Raw genomic sequence first — 22065 nt, 5'->3', positions numbered from 1 at the left:
TATCTATCTATCTATCTATGACTGTTATGTCCGTCTGTATAACTGCCGGAATATCCGCCTGCTCTAATGTCTGGAAATATGTTTTACCCATCAAATGCGTGTATTAAAGCAAATATGATAAAACAAAATGCAACTCCCTAAAATGATATTATTACATATTAACATACGTTTATAAAGGAACCAAATAGTACAATCTGTAACCGGAGAGGGACCTACGAGTGCGGAGTGTGTCACTGTAATGAGGGGTGGTCAGGTGACAGCTGTGAGTGTGACGAGAGGGGGACAGAGGCCGCGGCGTGTGGGACAGAAATGGGGTGAGTCAGATAATAAAAAAATGACTCGTAAATGTGTAAAAAGATAAAAATAGCTGTCGGAGTAAAAAAAGAATTTTAACTGCAATTTTAAAATTCACTATATTACACATTGCCAATGTTATAATTTTATTGTATTGATATAGTAATCTTCACAAATTACTTGTTCTTAAAGAATTAATTTGTTTTCTTAAGCAAAAAATAGATGGATATATGAAATCCTTCATGCTTTTTTTCAAATTAAACAGTAGATTAAAACCCATTATTCATAATAACCTACATTTTAGCAATATCAAAAAAAATGTATATATTGTTCTAAAACTATGAGCATATTTAATTTAAATACTTTAAACGGGTTTTTTTTAAAATATATATAATTTTGATAAATATTGTGAGTGCAAAAATATTTTAAAGAATATGCAGCAATGCAGGGAACTGTATGTGTAGAGAGTGTAATTGCCTGGAGGGATATAGTGGCCTAAAGTGTGAATGTAACGATAGAACCTGCCCTAGTCACAACGGTAGCCTATGTGGCGGTGAGTAACTTTGAATCGAAGGTTTTAGGTAATTGTTTGGCGTTATTCGAAACAAAAATCAAGGTTTTGTAACGTACAAGTTAGTCACTGCCTGTCTTCTCCCGCCTAAAAAATCGGATAGGTCCAAATACTGCAGTATCTACAAATGCAGACTTAATCACTGCGCCTGCAACTATATAGGGAATACTTAACGCAGGCAGAAATGACAGTATACATGCACAACCAACAATAACTAACGTTGATGCAATAAGGGATAACTGCACGATTGCGCCAACAATGTTAAACTTACGCAAGCAGAAGTTTCCGCGTACTTGCACCAAAAGGCTACAACACCAGCAGAGATGACTACAAAATAGTGCTCCGTCGGAACCACCACTAACGCAAGTAGAAAGTAACCCACACGCGTACTGCATCGACATTGAGAAGGGGTGACGGCACATGCTTTATCGCAACACTCATATTTTATTGCTGAAAAGTTTGCTACTACAGTCATTTCTCCGCATCCTACTAAGCCTATTTTTATACAGATGTTCACCTATCATTATTTGACGTGTCTAATACCAAATGTATAAAAAGGAAACTGCGTCATACACCAAAAACCCTAAACATATAAATATGCATTAATTATCAATCAAAGAGAAATAGAAAACGATAATAAATCTATAAAAATCCTTATTAAACTCTGTAGTCATTATTGAGAAACTATTTAGTAAAAAATACCAATGAATTTAGAGACAATAATTAGAACACAAATATTTACAGAACTATGATACTTGGTTCTCTTTTTTCGAAGTATGTGTGATGTGCGATTCAGTGACAGAAAGTTTTGTTATAACATTATCTTATTTATAAAAACATAAACTCTAGATTATTTCAGATGATATCGCAATATATACATAAAAATAAATACAGTATACTCACATAAGTACTAATAATCAACCTGAGTTTGCATACGTTTGGTACTTTGATTATTTGTTCTTGATACAGGCAAAGGATACAAACGCCCTAAAATGATAAGTTATTAAAGAGGTCGACTTTAGTTTTCATTGCGCATGTTTTTGCGCATTCTAGTATAATATAGTTGATTTATACTTCTTATGAGATTTTTTCGATATCATTTATAAAATTGAACACAATAAATAAAATACTGATAAAAATATTTATATTGTATAATGGATTTTTATTTTTTAAACGATTTTTCCGCAGTGGGGTAGGGGAGCGTTGCCATTGGGCTTTTCTTACGTTATGATTAAATGAATTGATAGGAGCACGTTATAAGAAAAAGTAAACATTGTAAGCCGTTGAAATTTTATATTCAGAATGATGCTACCCCGGGGATATTTTCCTTATTGTTTTAATGAATCCATTTTACTAATCTTCAATCGTAATGATCCAAATATTTAGCAAAATTTGGTGCATTTTAATATTTTGAGATGGTCCCCACTAAAAACCAGACAGTAGAATTTAGAATTTTTCACATATAAGGTAGGAAATCATTTAACTAATAATATATATCAATTTGAGAAAAAAAGCTATTGTAGTATTTTTTAAATCTGCTTTGATATGTGGAAATGACATTTTCCTATATATTTTTATGGTAAATGTATCTTTACTTTGAGATGGTCCCTAAAAAGAACCAAACGGTCGATTTTTTTGAAACTTTGCAAATAAATTAGCGTTGGTGTAAATAACATATGGTTGAAAAATAAAGAGCTTTGCTATTGAAGTTTTGTCCGCAAAAAACCCCGAATCGGCCTCCCTAAATGTTGTTTGTGAGTGAACCTACGTTAATCTATTTTGTTATTTTATAATAGTTTATGTTAAATGATTCTAGCTGGGTATGAGTGATGTAGATTGATCTAGTGCTACAGGTTTTTATTAAATTTAAGGACATGTCCATGGGAACTGTTCTTGTGGAAAATGTGTATGCACTTCTGAGTATTCGGGAGCTGCTTGTGACTGCCAAAGATCTGAAGGAACTTGCATGGATAATAATAGGGCAAGTACCTTTAATGTGATTGCACGCAGATCGATCATTTTTACGTTTATTGCTTTACTTTTTTCACGTCTAATTTGTTTATTTATTTTTATTCAATTTTCTAATGATTTTTTTTCATTATCACAGCCATTTTCTGTATTCGTCGGTATATATTAGGTTCAAACATGATATGGTGCTTAGGAGTCAAATACTAAGGGCCGTTTCATGTCTGTTTACCAACGTCTGATGGGTGTTTTTTTTTAAACCTTTCCAGTTCTGGGTTATTAATGAATAGTTTGTTTTGTAGACGATCTGTTCTGACCACGGAGTGTGTGAATGTGGGAGGTGCCGTTGTGACCAAGGATTCATAGGGTCGCTGTGTGACACGTGTCTTGTGAGTGTATCAGAATCAATTCAAATACATACTTATAATGCAGTTCTTAATTTTCATGATTTTTAAAACGAAATGATGTATTATTTAATATGCATGTGAATTATGACAGATTTAAATCTTTTGTTATCCAACAATTTACAAAATCAACAACGTTCAGTTTGAATAAGTTGTGAGATACATCATTTTTATTAAAATTAATCAATGAACCGATGAATAAATATCCGGCAAAGTTTTACCACTTTTACAGGCATGTCCAGATTCATGTTTGGAACACTTTAACTGCGTTGAATGCGTGGGATTTAGGCAGGGTCCATTCAACGACAAAATGTGCAAAGAAAGATGCAAGAACATCGAAATCGTTAATATTTTGTATGATGAAGGTAGTTAATCAAATATAAAAATCAAATTGTTAACCATATTAACAGCCCTCGAATGGACACACTTTATTCTCAAGAACATAATTCATAACTGACTATGCTAAAACGTTTTCGAAAGACAATTGATTAATTTTGATCAGTAAAGTATGTTTGTTAAAATTAAGGACAGATCGCAATTTGGTATATTGAAGATACTGTTTTCCTTTTAGAATCAAATTTCACCGGAAATCGTAAATCTTGCATATTGCGGGACACATTTGGTTGTTTTATATACTTTAACGTTTGTAAGTACACGTTTGATCATCGCTATTTAGAGCTCTTAAAAATTTGTTACATATAAAAGGTTTTTGTACATTTTTAAACTAACAACTAAGAAAAAGTTTAAAATCAAACATTTTATATACAAGTAATGTGATATAAAATTATATTCTATATAAATACATATATATATATACGTTTTAAATGCTACTAGTTGTGTAACAAAAGAAAGGCATTTCAATTTATTCTATTTCTTCAGATTATACAGGTGTCGAAAGATCTATTCAGATCAAGTCAAGAAAACGTAAGAGCTGTCTATTATATATACTTTTTAACAGTGTTTTTTAATTAATTACATTCAGATGAGTTTTTTCATTTAAAAAGATTCCGGTTGTAGCATCCTTTCTTATTGGCTAAAAATATTTTTTATAGTATGAAAAACCCTATTGCTTTAGTCATAATAAAACTAACGCTAAAATCGTATTCCAATGCTTAACGTAACATTTAAATTGTATACTGTTTAATTTCATATAAGGATGGTCGTGTCAATATTTGATTTTGGTATATCTAAATATCCTAAAGAAAAGAGCGTTCGAGAACAGATTTCAAATTAACCAATCAAAATATACGGAATTTTTATTTTCATTTGAATTTTATTCCCCTCAAATTCAAGGTAAATTTAATGGGTAGTTTAGTTGACCACTAAGCTTACTTACAGGTCAAGTGACAATAGCAGACAACTAGATTGCATAAAGTTTTATAAATTTTGATGAAAACTAAAGAAGAAAATGGTGTGAATGATCACATTTAATAAAGTTGATACATGTTGTAATTCTTCTTTGTCAAACATAGCTTGTTTCTCTTTCCCCCACTCACCCTTAATGTACATCTATACTACTATATTAAAATAATAGACTCGAATTTCTTAGTTTTCATACCGATAAATCGGAAGAGTACTGTCTTTTGTTATATATATTTTAAACATCATTGGTACTTGAAGATTACCAATTTTTTCTCAATCTGGCTTCTTTAATTAATAACTAACGAAAATTCCTCAAAAAAATTCCGGAAATCATCTGAATTTTTAGGATTTTATAATCTTGCGCATGCGCATTACATTCTCGCTTAATCACTAGAGGCTCTTTATTTTATGTTTCCACAACAACATATTTGCATGGATAAACTTGGAAACGATAAAACAAATGTGTGTTAATTTTCACTGGAATTTTTTTATGTTCATCAAAGAAAATACGGGAGATAACTCTAAGACAGTGCATTTACTAGAAAAAATCCCGATAGTTTTGAATGTCAACAAGATGTGTAGAAAACGTTGTTAAAATATGTTGGATTCTGCAATTACAGATTTAAACTTTTCGAGAAAAGGTATTTACAGCTTCAAAATGGTTTTTGTGAACAATTTGACTCTTATATTCAATGCAACTTAATGTTCTCCCAAATCGTTTTGGAGCGATTCAGAATTTTCTAATTTTCTGCTACATTACGCCGGGTATATGGGAGGCATTTCATTGTGGGAACCCACGGGGTTTCTATCCGTTATACTGCAGTGTAACGGATAGAAAACCCGTGGGTTCCCACGATAGAGGCATTTCGACTGTGATGAAGGCATTTCCTGAGACACAGTTAGATTATTCCAACTCAGCAGAGTGTATAGTATATTTTGTAAATGCCCGATATCATATGCAATGTCAACCCGTGCAAGCACGGGTAAAAGTCTAGTCAGACTTAAGAAAACAATCTAAATTATTCATTTCAAAGGAATATTAACAGCACGAGTTTTTTAAAAAGGTCATAGTTTCTTTTATGTTTTCAACAAAACAGTTGAATATTTTAAAAAGGATTTAGTAAGGCTACTTTTATTTTGATTTTTTTACGCTCAGATTGCCACCAAAAACCAGTTGATTCACTAAAAATAGGACTAGGTATTTCCGGGGCTATTGTTTTAGTCGGAGTAACCCTCATCATCATTTGGAAAATACTCTCTTTGGTGTATGACAAAGTGGAATATTCCAAATTTGAGACAGAAATAAAAGAACTAAATTGGGAGGTGAGGTTTTAGTTCATACACATATTTGAGTCTTCATAATAATCCAGTTTGCGTTCCCGAGTGTTTTCATCTTCAAGTGAATCTACTATTTGAACTTTCACTTACTTTTCTATCGTTAAATGACTTTAATTAGCACCCAATTTGGAATTATGAATGTCCGTTCTCAGTTGAAAACTTTTCGATATCAAAACGTAAAGGGCTGTAAGTCTCCAACTGTCCTCGCTTTTTTGCATAGATTTAGGAGAGATGGTATCTGTTTTGCTTTGCACTTCTTCTACAAAATATTTCGCAATTAAAAATGGAGATTCCAACATTTGTATTCCTTTATTCTTTTTATTATGTATCGTAAGATCGACATCTCGAGAGTTGTGAAAGGTTTACGATCATTGATATTTATTCTGAAGGTAAGTCGTAAAATTCCAATCCATACGACGTTTGGATTGGATAAACGTCAAAACGTTTATCCAACTGTGTAAAATAAAAGTTGGATTTTTATTGGACTCACACAAAATTTTTATTTTTTGATTATGGCAACTGCAATAGGATGAAATATACGGAATGTTATCATAAAGAAGATTTTGCGCATTATAAGCCATCAACAATCAGTAACAAGTCGTTAAAAATCATCTGGTAAATAAACAAGAGGCCCATGGGCCACATCGCTCACCTGAGGAACAATAGGTATGATAAAATCAGCTCAATGGAGTCATAATACAAACTATCTGGACAATGTACAATAATACATTTAGATCCTGTATAAGTAAAATCCATTTTCCCCTGGATATTCTTATGTTTATAATCATTAGTCCCTTTTCTAACAGGATGATTTTATAATCACATCATATGTTGAGTATTGCAGTTCTCAAAAAGATCCCTAACAATAGTTTATATATGGGATATAAACGTACATCAAACTCTGAACCTTTGTTAAACTTGTTAAACTTTGACCCCCCCCCATTGTGGCCCCACCCTACCCCTGGGGATCATTAATTTCACAACTTTGAATCTACACTACCTGAGGATGCTTTCACACAATTTTCAGCTTTCCTGGCTGATTATTTCTGAGAAGTAGATTTTAAAAGATTTATTCTGTTTATTCCTATGTAAAACATCGACCTCCCATTGTGGCCCAAACCTACCCCCAGGGGTCATGTTTTCACAAATCTAAATTTACACTACCTGAGGATGCTTCCACACAAGTTTCAGTTTTCCTGGCTGGTTTCTGAGAAGAAGATTTTAAAAGATTTACTCTATATAATAATATGTTAAACTTCGACCCCCCATTGTGGCCCCAACCTACCCCCAGGGGTTATTATTTTCACAACTTTGAATCTACACTACCTGAAGATGCTTCCACACAAGTTCCAGCTTTGCCAGTGGATTAGTTTCTGAGAAGAAGATTTTTAAAGATTTACTGTATATATTCCTATGTTAAACTTCGATCCCCCATTGTGGCCCCACCCTACCCCCGGGGGTCATGATTTTCACAACTTTGAAATTACAGTACCTGAGGATGCATCCACACAAGTGTCAGCTTTCCTGGCTGATTAGTTTCTGAGAAGAAGATTTTTAAAGATTTACTTTTTATATTCATATGTTAAACTTCGACCCCCATTGTGGCCCCACCCTACCCCCGGAGGGTCATGATTTTCACAACTTTGAATCTACACTATCTGAGGATGCTTCAACACAAGTTTCAGCTTTCCTGGCCGATTAGTTTCTGAGAAGAATATTTTTTAGGATTTACTCTATATATTAATTTGTTTAACTTCGACCCCCATTGTGGCCCCACCCTCAGGTGAGCTTAAAAGGTTAAGTTTACAATTCAAAAAGTTGGTTACTGGAAGAACAGACTTTGAAAATTTTCGTAATAAATATTGACAATTTCTTTTACTTTTTTAATCTTTAGCTTTTAAGATCTGTGTACAAACATAGAATTGTGAGCAAATCTCTGTATCTTGCTTATAATTCGAAGCTTAACACTCAAATATGGTTAGTAAATAGAAATTGTAGGGTAACAATTAAACACAAGAAACATGCACTACATGTATAACAAATAAAGAACACAATTTATTTTTTCGAAATGAATCATATATATACATGTATATACCTACATATTTCCGTCAGCGATATCAAACTTTATTTTAACTGAATAAACTCGAGAAAATGCCGAGTTTCTCATCCAAACCTATTGCATTAATCTACCATTACGCAAAAGATAATGCCGAATTACCGATAGAATGAATTGTATTTCAGTATCCCTTCACCAGATTTTGCTTAATTTGCGCAGGTAAACAGTTAATTGTTTGATTTACCGAAGTCTCTGTTTAATTTGATACGTAAAAATCAGGAAATACAGACGATAGTTCCCAGGTTACAAAGCATAAATAATGAAAACGAAACGAAAATCAGAACAAGCTAACACCAACGTCATGTGTGAAAACTGTCAACGCATTGAAATATTTAGCCTTAATTTACTTCACAAAATCGGCACCAATATATTTTGCATGTTTCAAAAATTTCCCTTCATACGTGACGGTTGCATAGCAAGCAAATTCATCATAGTCAGATCGACCCTTTTTCGTATAATTACATGGCTGCTTTAAACAAAGAACCTCGTTTTAGAAGTATGGAATACGAGTCTTGTTAAAATGGGTATGCAAACCCGGGCCGTGGCAAAATAAAAGCCGGGGCAGATCGGCAATCGTCAATTCCAAATACGCATTATTTTGCACCAATATTTACAGCGAATACAAATATACTGGTCCATCAGATATCCCGAAATTTTAATGAGATTGGCAGATTAATACCTGCCAATCTTTTGATTTGCTCAGGCCAAGTCTTGCCTACCCATTTTACCGTATGCCGAGCCCGAAGCTATTAAACTGATTGAAACACACCTTTTCTTTATTATTATTTTCGTAATAACTCAGATTTGAAACAGAATTAGCACTTAATTTTTGCAATTTATATTTTCTTTCCCATAAGGATAATTTATGCTAAACTACGTTGAATTGAACTCGGTAGTTCTTGAGAAGAAGATTTTTAAAAATGCACCCCCCTTTTTCTACAGTTTCAAGGTTTTCTCCGCTTTAAATACAGATCGGACTTTATATTCGCCCTCCCATAAGGATGCTTTGTGCCAAATTTGGTTGAAATTGGATAAGCGGTTTTAGAGAAGAAGTTCAAAATGTAAAAAGTTTACAGACGGACAGACAGACAGACAGACGGACGGACAGACGGACGACGGACAAAATGTGATCAGAAAAGCTCACTTGAGCTTTCAGCTCAGGTGGGCTAAAAATGTGAACACATTTGAGAGTTATGTGGTTGCAATTGCTGTCTGAAATTAGTCACAGTGAGATTGACACACTGAAAATATGGAAATCGTGTAAAAATACGTTGCTAAGTAAATTGTGGCTTTTTGTGTAACCATGTCTATTTAGGATGAGAATATTTGCTTTAACCAAAAAAAATGATACTTATTGTAAAGCACAAATTGTCATTGTAACTTAACATTTACAGTTTTTTTTTTCGAAACTTTCAGCCTGGGAATCCCATTTACAAAGATTGCACCACGACGGCACAAAATCCAACTAGTAACTACAGCAGACTTATAAACCCCGAAAATCAGAACAAATACGAGGGTATCGGGAAAACAAAGATTGACGTTCATGAATACAAGAAACTCGAAGAATTTGAAAGAAAAGAATCTAATATCCCAGAAACACAAAATAAACGTGATAAAATGAAACAGACACGAGTCAGCTCTCACGAATATTTGGAAATAGAAGAAGAAATGAAGGAAGCGAATCATGATACTACCGATACTCCGGAAAAATTGAAAAAATATGATAAAATTGATCAATCTCAAGCTGATGTTCACAAATACACAGAACTCGATGAAGCGGAGGAAATTGAACTTGATATCACCGACAATTACGATGAAATCAACGAGGGACAGATTGCGGCAGATCATTACATGGAAATTTCACAAATTTAGGAAAGGAAACTTAACCAATAGTTTAATATATTCGATCGGTTTTCACGTGAAAAACATCTACTTCAACAAATGATGCAGTGCCAGAAACAAGCGACGCTTACTTACTTACCCTCATGGTAGCGAGCACAAAGTCACACTCTCACACACCCACCAAAACACATAATTGTCATCACGCTTACCGTTGTAAAGTGTTAAAGTGTATTTGTTTCAATCTAGCAATCTTTGATTACAATTAATCATCAAGTCTGAAATTTTATAAATATTTAATCATATCTGTTGTGTGCTTTTTTTGTGTGTTAAATTTTGTTCATGTATTGCTAGTTTGGTTTTTGAATTTATGCTTTGTAGACGTCAGCATTTAGTAGACGTTAACTTCTGTTTAAGGTCAGAGCAAATGACTAACGTCTAAAACTTACCACACTTATTAGGAGTTTTTATTGATGAATTTATGTAACGCTCATTTCTTGTTTGTTACGTATATCGCTTTTTATTTTTAAGAAATACAGAGTGGTACTTAAACATTCTGCCTTTTTTTCAACTCAACATACTGAAAATGCTATATGGTTTTATCGATATGAACACTTTTATCAAGCTCTTGTAATACACTCTATTGGATATATTTTCAATTGGAAATTATATCTAGAATATTTAAGGTATTCCGTTCCAGCCGAAGACCTTACTATTATTGTGCTGGTTGAAATTATTCTTATTTTTCTTTTTTTTTCTTTCTAGACGCGAACTTTGAGGCCTCATATTGTACTCATTTCTAAACGGTTTTTGCTCAAATTTTAAGGGCTAATAGATTATACAAAACACCTTCTTATTCAATTCATACATTTTTGAAATCCTCTTCCGTTAACTAGTTATTATCCTTTTAAAAAAATTAGGGCCTTTGGTTTCCAGACGAAGGCTCCGAGACTATGATAGCAGAGAATGGGAATTTAACGAATTTTAACAACAGAGACATTGTAGTTGTGCACATCGGATTTCTTGGGGTTTTTGTTTTTGGATTGCGTTTTTTTATTTAGGAAAAGGTAGAGGGTCAAAAACAGGATTCCGAAAAGTGCGAAAATTTAGACGTATTTTCCTTTATTTCTTTAAACGAAAACTATTTTGTTAGACATGTAGAATAATAGTTGTGCAGAATATCAAGGGCTTTCATTTATAACCAATAAAAAGGGCTGGCCTTCTAAATTAAGGGCATATTTTTAAAGCGTTTCCATGGTTACTAAACCGAAATTCTAAAATCTGTTTTTTCATTTAGTTTGAATAAAAAGTGCTCATAATGGATTTTTTGGTAAACACTATTATAATTGTGCAATTAAGAATTAAAATATGAAAATTGAGAACCGTTGCTATTGTAACAAGCTTAAAAATAAGGACAATTATAATATGTTTAGACATCTTTGAATCGATATTATTCACTAATAATGAATAAATATATGAAATCAAATGGTGAGAGAAAATAAAGTATGTCCTTAACGATACTGACACTTGAAAAAAATCTGAAATTTCACTGTTGCATAGCAAAGCTGTGTGTGGTATATAATAAAAATCTAGATAATTTTTACAAGTTCCAACAAAAACAGTTGCAAAAAAATTCTAAAATCGGGAATTAAAGCATACCAAAAACATCTTCAGTTTCTCAGTTTTTCCTATTTTTTGGCCCTGTTGCCATAGCAACGGATGTCAATTTTCATTAAAAAAAATATATAGCATGGACATTGATATTGATGTAAAAATTTAACAGTTTCCTATTTCGGCTTATTAAAAAACAGCAAAAAACTTGCAAGCAAATTTAACGACCAAAACATAGAAAGGCAAAAACGCATCAAATGCTCATTGACTCAATATGACAGTTAAAAAATTATATATGACTAGAAAACGAGTGTAATGCAATGTTTACACATCGTAATACATGAAAAGGCACAAAACTTACTTCATAGGTGGCTTTAAAGACGAAAAAATAAGCTTGGTTCTGGAACCCACGAGGTTGGCACTGATGCCTTAGATCGCATCCGGAATACAGTCAATAAATGTAAGGTGAAAACAAACAAATCCGGAATTAATAATTCCGAGACACTACATGACTATAATAAATTAACCTGTTGGACACGCTGAACTCCTATAGTTATGAAAAGAATAATATATAATTAAAAGTTTTAAGTCAAAGGTAATTTGTTCTTGGGATTAGAAGTTATGAAATACAACTACATTATGCTATGCAGTCGGTCGCCATAGAAATCATCAAAGTAATGCAAGTGCCGACAGATTTGTAATTTCTTTGAAAGACCATGATAGTTCACTTGACTTACAGACTATAATATAACGACAAATCTGCCTCCAAAAAAGTATGCCCTTCTCAAGGTTACACTTCAGTGAGATGGACATGTGATCTTGGGGATTTTCGTTATTGCTAATTATATGAAAATTTCTATAAAAAGAAGTTTTATTGAAGTTGTGTGTTATGAGGTTGTAATGCAACTTAATTTACTTACAAGGTTAGCTACAGCCAGTGGAATACTAATTTTAGGTCAACAATGAATACTCAATCTATTAAAATACAAGATAAATAGAAGTGACAAAAGATTGTTAATGAAATAAAACAGTAGAAATTGTGAAGTCTTGGTTTGCTTGGTGTACTGGCACTAATCTTTAAAAACAATAATAAATACAAATTTAATTCTAATTTGATCACTGTACAGTATTTTTATGCCTATTGTTCATTTACATGTAGGATGTCCACAAAGACCGATTGATTCCATCATATTAGGACTTGGTATTTCTGGGGTCGTTGTAATAGTCGGATTAATCCTCATCTTTTTTTTGGAAAACACTCTCTTTTATTTATGACACTATTGAGTACTCAAGATATAAGGCGGTTATAAGAGATCCAATTTGGTAAAAAGGTGAAGGGGGGGGGGGGATTGGGTTAAACTCAGATTTTGTAAGAAACTAAACACTATCATCATAACATTTATACTATAGTATAAAAGTTGAATCGTGATTATCTAGAAAAATTACGAGTAATCATTCCGTAATTATAAAATGTTTTCTCGTAATGATGATAAAGAATAATTACGTTTAATAAGTAACTGAACAAAAAAAAATCCCGTTTATATTAGATGAAAAAAATTCGCTTTGTTGAAATGGATACGATCTGAAAAATAAACTTAGGCATAGTTTTACCTCTGTAAAGATAATTGTTACTTGCATTTCAACAAAGATACATGTATGATTAAATTGTATGCCTTAAAATTGCAATGAGCAATCTTTTATTGAGGTCTTCCGTTTCCAAGGGAAGACCTTATAGTTTTCGTACAGTTTCTTATTATTAAGGTCTTCCGTTTCCAACGGAAGACCTTATCGTTTTCGTACTGTTTCTTATTATTATTTTTTCCCCAAATTTTGTGCACGCGATTTCTCAAAAACTATTGGACTGATTCCAACCATTTTTTCACAGATGATGAGATGTAATCTGAATTTTATAAGTTTTTGAAATTTTTGTTGTCGTCACTTTCGGTAACGATTTATCGGCCATTTTGTTCATTTTTACGACGTATTTTGTGCAGAGCTGATCTCAGAAACTATTAGAGATATGACTTTGAAATTTTCAGGATAGGTAGACCATGGTTTGAACTTGTGCACTATATAGTTGTTTTGCACCAGTGGCGGTATTCCTTGGAGCTCGCTTAGACCATGGTTTGAAGTTGTGCACTATACAGTTGTTTTGCACCAGTGGTGCTATTCCTTGGAGCTCGCTTAGGCACGAAAATGGGGTACAGATTTTGAATAAAAATTTTCTTACGTTTTGATCAGTATCTTTTTATTGGTTGATTTTTTGTTAAGACATATAGAACACAAGTAGTAGCGAATCAAAAGTTCTATCCCACAAAATTAAGAAAAGGGGCTGGCACCTTTATTTAGTGATCAAGAGCCTCGTAAAGTCTATTACGAATAACTTAAAAACGAAAAATATTTTGTTCTGCATTTTAAAATCAAAGTTGTTGATCGCTACAATATCTGTTTGAAAAACTCATCGTCAAGCCCATGTTTGACGTAATTTGGAATTTTTATTCATTATCTTAACATTGGGGGGGGGGGTGTTAATTTTTAAATTGTATCGATATTTTATGGTATCATTAAAAAAAAATTGAAAAAACAAATCGGACGGAAGACCTACTCGTTACTCGTAACGAGTTCGTATCTATTTATTGTTTTTTTTCCCACAAATTTTGTGCACGCGATTTCTCGGAAACTATCCAACCGTTTTACACATTTTTTTTTTACAGGTGATAGAGAGTGATCTGAATTTATTGTGCTTTTAATATTTTTGCCGTCGTCACTTCCGGTGCCGATTTATTGGTGATTTTGTCATTTTTTCGATCCATTTCGTGCACGCTTCATCTCGAAAACTCTCAGAGATATGAATATGAAATTTGCAGGATAGGTAGACCAGAGTCTGAAGTTGTGCCTATTGTTTTTGTTTTACGCCGTTCTTAAGAGCTCACTATGGCTCAAAAATTGGGTACGAATTTTGTTCCCCTTCTTTGTAAACATTTCTCAGAGATGGCTCGATAGATTTTCTTGAAATTTTAAGGAGTGATAGAAATAAATTATATATCAAGTATCCAAATTTTAATTCTTTCAAAGTGCATTTCCCGTTGTCCGTTTCCTGTCCCGCGACAAAAAGCTTGTGACATTGACATCTCAAAAATGATAAGGACTTGAGCATTCAGACTTTGAAGGATTATAGAACTATAGTTGTAGATGCCTTTAAACTATTTTGGTTTGTTCGTCATAACTTCCGGTCGTCACCGGAAGCACTTTAATTTTTTTTTTAATTTTGCATTTAATTTGTTTCATATAGAATTGAAATATAAGTAATAATCCTTACATATGTGATGTATCCGATGTTAAATAAAAACAAAAAACTCGACTTCTGGTGAGATATCTCAAATATCTCAGAAAGCGTTTTTTAAATGAATGTTTCACCCACGAAATCTCAGAAAGTCAAGTGATCAGTACACGAAACTTATATAGATAATAGACATTCGATAGAAAATGCGTTTAATCGCTTTCATTTTGTCAACCGTCACTTCCGGTCCTCACCGGATAGTTAAAACAAATCAAGCTGTTTGAAAGTTTAACTGTTTTTCTTTGACAATTTTAGTTCAATTAATAAACAATAAAGTACAAGTGTCTAATGTAAAAAAAAATACTAAGTTTTATTTTCACTGAGCATTTCCGTTTGTCCGTTTCCTGTCAAGAGACCAAAAAGCAATGACTCCACGAGATCTCAAAAACAGTGATCACTTGAACAACCAAACTTTGTGGGATGATAGCCCTAAGTATGTATCCATGTTTACATTATTTTGTTTGAATCGTCGTCACTTCTGGCTGTCACCGGAAGCACTTAAAAATATTTTTTTCCTTATTTCTTTTTTTTTTTTACATGGAATGAATACCGGTATATCATTACACGATCTTATATATGTTAAATAAGCAAACATATTCTTGAAAATTTATATATGTTAAATAAGCAAACATATTCTACTCCCGGTGAGTTATATGAAATATCTCAGGTCCTATCCTTTTTACAAATTTGAAACCCACGAGATTTCAGTCACTGTACGTGATTGAGACACGAACATTTGTGAATGATAGACAATTGATTGAAGATGTGTTTAACGGGTTTCTTTTGTCAACCTTCACTTCCGGTACTCACGACAAGAGTTCATACAATTCATGTTTTTAACAAGTTTAACTGATTGTCTTTGGTGTTTCATCTAATAATAAACAGTGTTAATAAACAGTGATGAACACTAGGCAAAAATATAAAAAAAAACTAGCTTTTATTTTCATTAATCACTTCCATTCGTCCGTTTCCGGTCTCGAGACAAAAAACCTAGTTTCACCAGTATCTCAGATTTGGCAGAGAGTATCGATATTTCATTATATCACATATAACAAAATCGGACGGAAGACCTACTCGTTACTCGTAACGAGATCTAGTTTGATCTTATTTTTCAATTTCATAAATTGTTTGAGATTATGAAGTTCCTATTCTCTGTTTACATATAAAATGTAAAGCTCTGTATTTGTTATACCTAGAATGAGAAGAAAAGCAATTTATTTAGTGGAATATAACGTACATTTTTTTTTAACAGAACATTAATGTGTTGAATATCATTAAGGGCTTGGCTTCCATTAAAATAAATTACCCATTATTAGTTTAGATTAGAAGCTCAGATTCAATCAACAAAACTCAAACCAATTGTTATTCCTGGGAGTTTGTTTGATAACTGAAATATGATATACGTAGAATTTAGATGCCATACTTTGCGACTATCTCCATGTTATTTCTCCACAAACAAAGTTAATATAAACAATAATTTATTTATTAGATATGATAGCGAAACAAATGCCATTTTGTGCTTGATTGTTTTTTTTAACAAACTGGGTTTGGGCAAAAATTACTTATGTGTGTAGTTGTGATTCGTTTATAACATCCAATCTGAAAGTTGAATATGAATAAATAAGTTGAGTGACAGGAGGTTGTTAAGACATCTGATGCAAAATGCGTGATTGATATCTTCTATTAAGGAAATATGTCTGGCACTTCAGTCTTCGATAAAAAATTACCAGAAAAAAAGCCAAGATATTCAAAAGTGATTTTTTCCGGGAAATCCATCTCTTCTATAGGGAAATTCTTTAGTTATTTGCAATAGATCCTTTGAGTCCACACACATTTTGTTCGAGTCAGAGTTTTTCTTTGAAGGATTTTAAACATCAAATTGCATTTTAAACGATGACTACTTTATCTTTAAACATTGGCAGAAGCAGATTTTTGGTTCTTGGTTTTGATTACTTTTTGATTACAAAAAAAAAAAAAAATCAAAAATTAACAAAATTTCAGTATCGTGTTTCAATTACTTGTATAAATCAAAAAATGACAATAACGAACCATGAACCATTTCAAAAATCCATAAAACGAAATACAAATTCAAAGCAGAGCTATACAGACCTCCAAATAGATAGAGTAAGGAGGTGGGGGGGGGGGTAGAAGAATACGAGACAAACTTCAAATTACATGTGTAAACTTAAAGAAAAAACATATACATAGTAATTGATATTTGATAAGGAACTAAAAATGAAATAAAACTGTCCATATAATTATAATAAATGCAAGAAAACAAAACAGTTTTCGTACAATTGTCTTGATTCTTTTTCAGCGGCGTTGACCCCGTGACGTCAACTTTCATCTCACGACATATCGGCTTCATTCAAAAATCTGTATTTGCTGTACATTTTCAAAATAACGTTTTTCCAAATAGATTTCCATTATATCAAAAATTTTAATAAAATATAATAGCATAATAACAAATTATAACCGGTGTTAAATTTCAATAAAGGCTTCGCTTTCAGTCGAATGATTTACTTCTGCTTAGTTTGGATTACTAGCTAAATTGACATAATTAAGAAACTCTGTAATTGTTGGAAGTGATATTCAAAAGAAGTGTATACAACAGAAAATTTAGATTCCATTTAGGGTCACCATTTCCATTTAAAAGAAAAACAACAAAGTTTAACTAAGCAATCTTTTTTTCAGGTAGACCTGGTAAATTATAGAGACGTACATAAGTTGCTAGATCGCCTTATCAACAGATATTTACGTACACTATTGACTGATTATGAATCAGTCTCTTCAGTCCAATTTGGAATGTCAATTGCTCGAGTGACAGAAAAGTAAGACATCTGATGCGGAAGGTGGTGTTGATTTTCTTGTTGTAAGGAAATACGTCTGGCAAATTAACGTAGATATTGACTCAGTACTTGTAACACCCGATCATTTAAACACCGACACCTTCCCGAAAACAATATGTTTGATATATGGATTTTCATAGCAACGTTGTGTAAGTACATTTTATATCAAAATTTTTACATTGTTTTTATATGTCTGTTGTGGGTTTTTTTATGAAGGAAATGGGGTTTGTAGTGGTTATGAAAAAAGCTATATAATTCTTTAGTAAACGTTCATATGTTAAATATAAAGTATCTTTCAAAGCAGCTTGTTACAATGTACATGTGTATCTAACAGGTATTTACATGTTTTGATAAAAGTTTCTTTTGAGATATATTCAGTAATGAAAAAACTTGATTAAAGAATCAGTATAAATAAGCCTTCAATACTTCTGATGACGGCTCAGAACTGTATTTTAATAGTCTGACAAAGGAAGACATATATTTCATTTGAATTGTGGTTTTCTTGCTATAATTAAGATATTTAATTACTTCAAGACAGGTTTTATTACATAAATGTGAAGAAACATTTCGACGGAAAACTATAAATCTGAAATAAAATATCGATATTGATATGTTGAGTCATGTACCTGTTGCAATATTACCTCATTAAAAAATATGATTTGTGTATGTAATTAGATATGAAAGGGAAATAATGATAAACTGTGTGTTTCATTACGGATGTTTACCGGGCACTTACTATACATACACGGTATTACGTATTCTGACTTGATATTTCTTTCCCGCAATTTTCTAAAGCTGTATTGTAATTTAAAAGGGTAGTATTCAGCCTTCATCATATCAAAAAGAGACAGGAAGATTTAAGGACGCAGTGCTATTAGATTGCAAAAAAAGTTTTGTACATATTTTATAAATACCCGCACACTGCCTACAGTTAAAAATCCATTGTATCAAATGTAATTGACGTTTTAATGCTTGTTTAATCATTACATTTCTTTGCTACGAAATTCCATACAATTATGTTACCCTTTTGAGATTCAACACGGGAAAGCTTAAAGATAATATTTTTTTGACAAAAAATATTAAGACATGTATTATCTTTGAGTGTTAAGGAAGCATGTGGACAATTAATCCTCTTATTTTGACTGTTATATTCAAAATCGTGAAATTAAATAACCATTTAAAAAAAAATCAAAAACTTAGTACATGTGTATTATCCTTTAAAATAGACGGCAGTGCAATAAAATCGGGTAGTACATAACAGCCACATTGGTGCATTATCACGTGACAACTATAAATAGCTTACGTATATTCCTTTACAAAAAATGATATGGAACAAACACTACCCCGCAGTTTTTTAAAATAAAATAAACATACCCCAAATGACGGCAAACCATCTCAGTTTAATCAAAACCGCTGCTAGAATTCTATGTTCTTCTTAATTAAATAGTTTTTCATTCAGCGCTCGTAAAACCTTCACAACTTTTATAAAGTTTGTACGGAAAACGGTATGTTGCAACAAAACAACACACAACATGAGATTCTAGCAGCACTTTCCAATTTAAGCATTAATCAAACTAACGAAACGTAAATTTTTTTTAGTTCAATATAAACGGGGTAGTGTTGTTCTGGTCTGATTTCTATATCGTAAACAACGACAGAGGAAAGCCTGGCCGAGAAATAAAAACAAGTTTACATACCTTTTAGCGAATGATTGATAAAACTAACATCTCTCCCAGTATTCCTATGTTCAATTTTCAATAAATCACATCACAATTCTTTATTAGATTAGTTATATTTTGAATAAGTTTACAAAGCTTTCCGATCAAATTCACACGACATTCGACTTTTAGTCATTACGTCATCAATGTGTAAATCTACGTAATACAAACTAATTTATGAAAAGAAAATTGTCTTCAGTATTTTTTATTTGTTTTAGTCTACGTTTCGTTGCTTAGATATTTAAAAATGTACATAATAACTCAGATTTGTGATTTCACGGAATTACATGTAACTCAGATTCTATTTGCTTCCTTACGACCCCCGCGATGACTTTTACAAATTTCTGTGTTACTTCTAGTTGTAGCAGATGAAGTTATTGAAGGTCAGCGATGTTTTGGATCGAGGTGTGGTGATTGCTTGATGAATGAACACTGTTTGTGGTGCAAGGACCAGGTAGGGATGTGTAAAAATGCAATAGCGTCAATAATTAAGATGAAAAATTTAAGATATACGCTCCTTAAGTACGCATATGTATTATGCTTTTCAATCGAGTTTAAATCCGAAGACAGTGTTAAAAATGTAATACGTTGGTATAATGAAATAATATCATATTTTAAATATTTCATTTGTAGGATTATGCACGATATTTAATACTTATTGTAGTATTGCTGTAGAAAAATAACGACTACAGGAATTTAATATGTTTATTTGAAAGTGATTGTCATTTGATACACAATATATGATAAGCTAATATTAATTATGAGCCGCAGCACATGTTTTTCTTTAGATTTCTTGCTTTGTTTGCTTATAAATTGAAACAACCTAAGAGTTTAATGACTCATATATCGTCACATTTACAAAAGTTAATATTTTCCTCATTTACACTTGACAGTGGTCTAGTTATTATTATTTTTTTTCGCAACAAGGTTTTTTATGCTCAACGTTGTGGAAGTTATTTGGAGTTAAATGTTTCCGGTTGTAAAGAAGTTGTACAAAGAAAATCCCACACAGTTGAGATACTTGAGGTAAAAATATGTATGCATGTATATATCGAAAAAGTAGCATATATATGATACAAGACAATAAAAATAAATCTTCTCTCTGATTATTGTGTAACACAGTGATGTCTTTGTGGTAGTTTATTTATCAATCCAGTTGTTAGTTGACAAGTTTACAAATTGATAAGTTGGCATATTGACAGTGGTCCTAGGTGAAGAATACAATATACGTAGATATTTAACCAAGTGAGAGCCTTGATTGTGCACAATAAAAATAAATATGTTGTTACTCTTCAAACTATACACACGTGAAAATATCAAGCAATCCTAAAATCAATCATAGCAGGGCGTCTGTCATATTCATAAATATATGACCAGCTGATAACATCAGAAAACCCACTAGAAATAAAAAAAACTTTAGCGGTGATTTACTTTTTTGAATGTTTCTATGTGTATCAAAATAAACATTTACTTGTGTTATAAATGCCTAACTCAATATGTATGCAAGACAGAAAAAATATCCTTACTTACAATTATCAGACAAAGCTGCAACTGACAATACGTCTTTTCTTTTCAACATACAGCCGAAAACGCAGTAATCCCTTCTGTCCATTTCCGTAAAACAATCATCAATCAGAGTCACAAGTGTGTAAAATTATCAAAATTACTTCTTGCCAAAATCTAACATTGATGTAATTATTAAATAAAGATACATGTATATAAATAAATTTATTTTACAAATTTAAAAAAAAAATTAAATAATTTCTAGAATCTCGAGCCCGATCATATTAATCTAACGTCTATCCTCTTACAATTGAAATACTTATAACAAATCACAAGCTGTATCGCATAGCGTATATTTGTAATAAGCAAAACATTTGACAGAAAATATTGATGTTATATTACAAAAACGATGTAAAATGCACCTAGAACAATATTATGCCAGCAATAATGAATTTGTATATAAAATGACAACCTAGGATAATACGATATCAATGAACATAATCTTATTTGTTTCATTTTTATTTGAAATACATTGCTCTTTTAAAACTGTGTTTAAGTTGACTTGTTCATTCATATTGAGTCGCTTTGTCTTTTTTAAATAAACTATATTTAGGTTCAGTTGTATACTTGCGATTTGTTTGCATGCTGACAATATTAAAATGAATTATGTTTGTTAATAGAACAAAGAATTTTCTGATGGGGGTCCAGGACTTGATCCAATTCAAATAAAACCACAAAGAATAAAAATCAGACTGGTACCAAGTAAGTCAGCATTCATAAATTCTACATTTGGTATTTATATCAGCTTTGTAATTTTACGATAAAGGAATAACAACTCATTTGAACATAAAAAGGTGATCAAAAACTAATGAGAGTGATCAAATTTAACATACATTTGATAGACTTAAAAAACCCTAAAAGTTTCAGAAATAGATTCATTCATACATTACTGTTTTAGAAAGGACTATGTGCGGCATAGCCAAATATCTCTCCTCCACCCCCCCCCCCCCCGATTTCAACTAATTTTAAGATAGTATTGTATAAAACTCAAATCTTCATAAATCATTGTACAGGGGATGCCTATCACTTCAATCTTGATTTTAGTCATCATTATTCATTCGCTGTTTATTTATGGCATCACCTAAATGACTTAAT

General features: G+C 32.0%; 2 protein-coding genes across 8 annotated transcripts in view; both read left to right on the top strand.

The window, feature by feature from the left end:
• Window positions 1-22065, top strand: part of LOC117683862 (integrin beta pat-3-like) — a 57351-nt gene that overhangs the window by 19988 nt on the left and 15298 nt on the right. The window contains exons 1-4 of one of the 7 annotated variants that reach the window (XM_034453912.2): window positions 17623-17838; window positions 19767-19861; window positions 20335-20433; window positions 21591-21672. The exons of the other annotated variants lie outside the window; for them this stretch is intronic. Coding sequence (XP_034309803.2) covers window positions 17805-17838; window positions 19767-19861; window positions 20335-20433; window positions 21591-21672 — 310 coding nt within the window. The 5' untranslated portion in view covers window positions 17623-17804. Of the gene's footprint in view, window positions 1-17622; window positions 17839-19766; window positions 19862-20334; window positions 20434-21590; window positions 21673-22065 lie in introns of those variants that run through there. 7 annotated transcript variants of the gene reach the window in all.
• On the top strand, window positions 239-10194 carry LOC136272202 (uncharacterized). Its single transcript, XM_066073416.1, has 9 exons — window positions 239-314; window positions 813-847; window positions 2737-2850; window positions 3133-3219; window positions 3467-3599; window positions 3806-3880; window positions 4114-4158; window positions 5753-5919; window positions 9467-10194. Exons 1-9 carry the CDS (start codon window positions 239-241, stop codon window positions 9920-9922), a joined length of 1188 nt encoding a protein of 395 aa, XP_065929488.1. The 3' UTR covers window positions 9923-10194.

Source organism: Magallana gigas, chromosome 10 (genome assembly GCF_963853765.1).
Source record: "Magallana gigas chromosome 10, xbMagGiga1.1, whole genome shotgun sequence".
In the NCBI taxonomy this organism is placed as follows: Eukaryota; Metazoa; Mollusca; class Bivalvia; order Ostreida; family Ostreidae; genus Magallana; species Magallana gigas.
The sequence above is the reverse complement of the archived record's forward strand: the minus strand, read 5'-3'. Positions and strand labels throughout refer to the sequence as shown.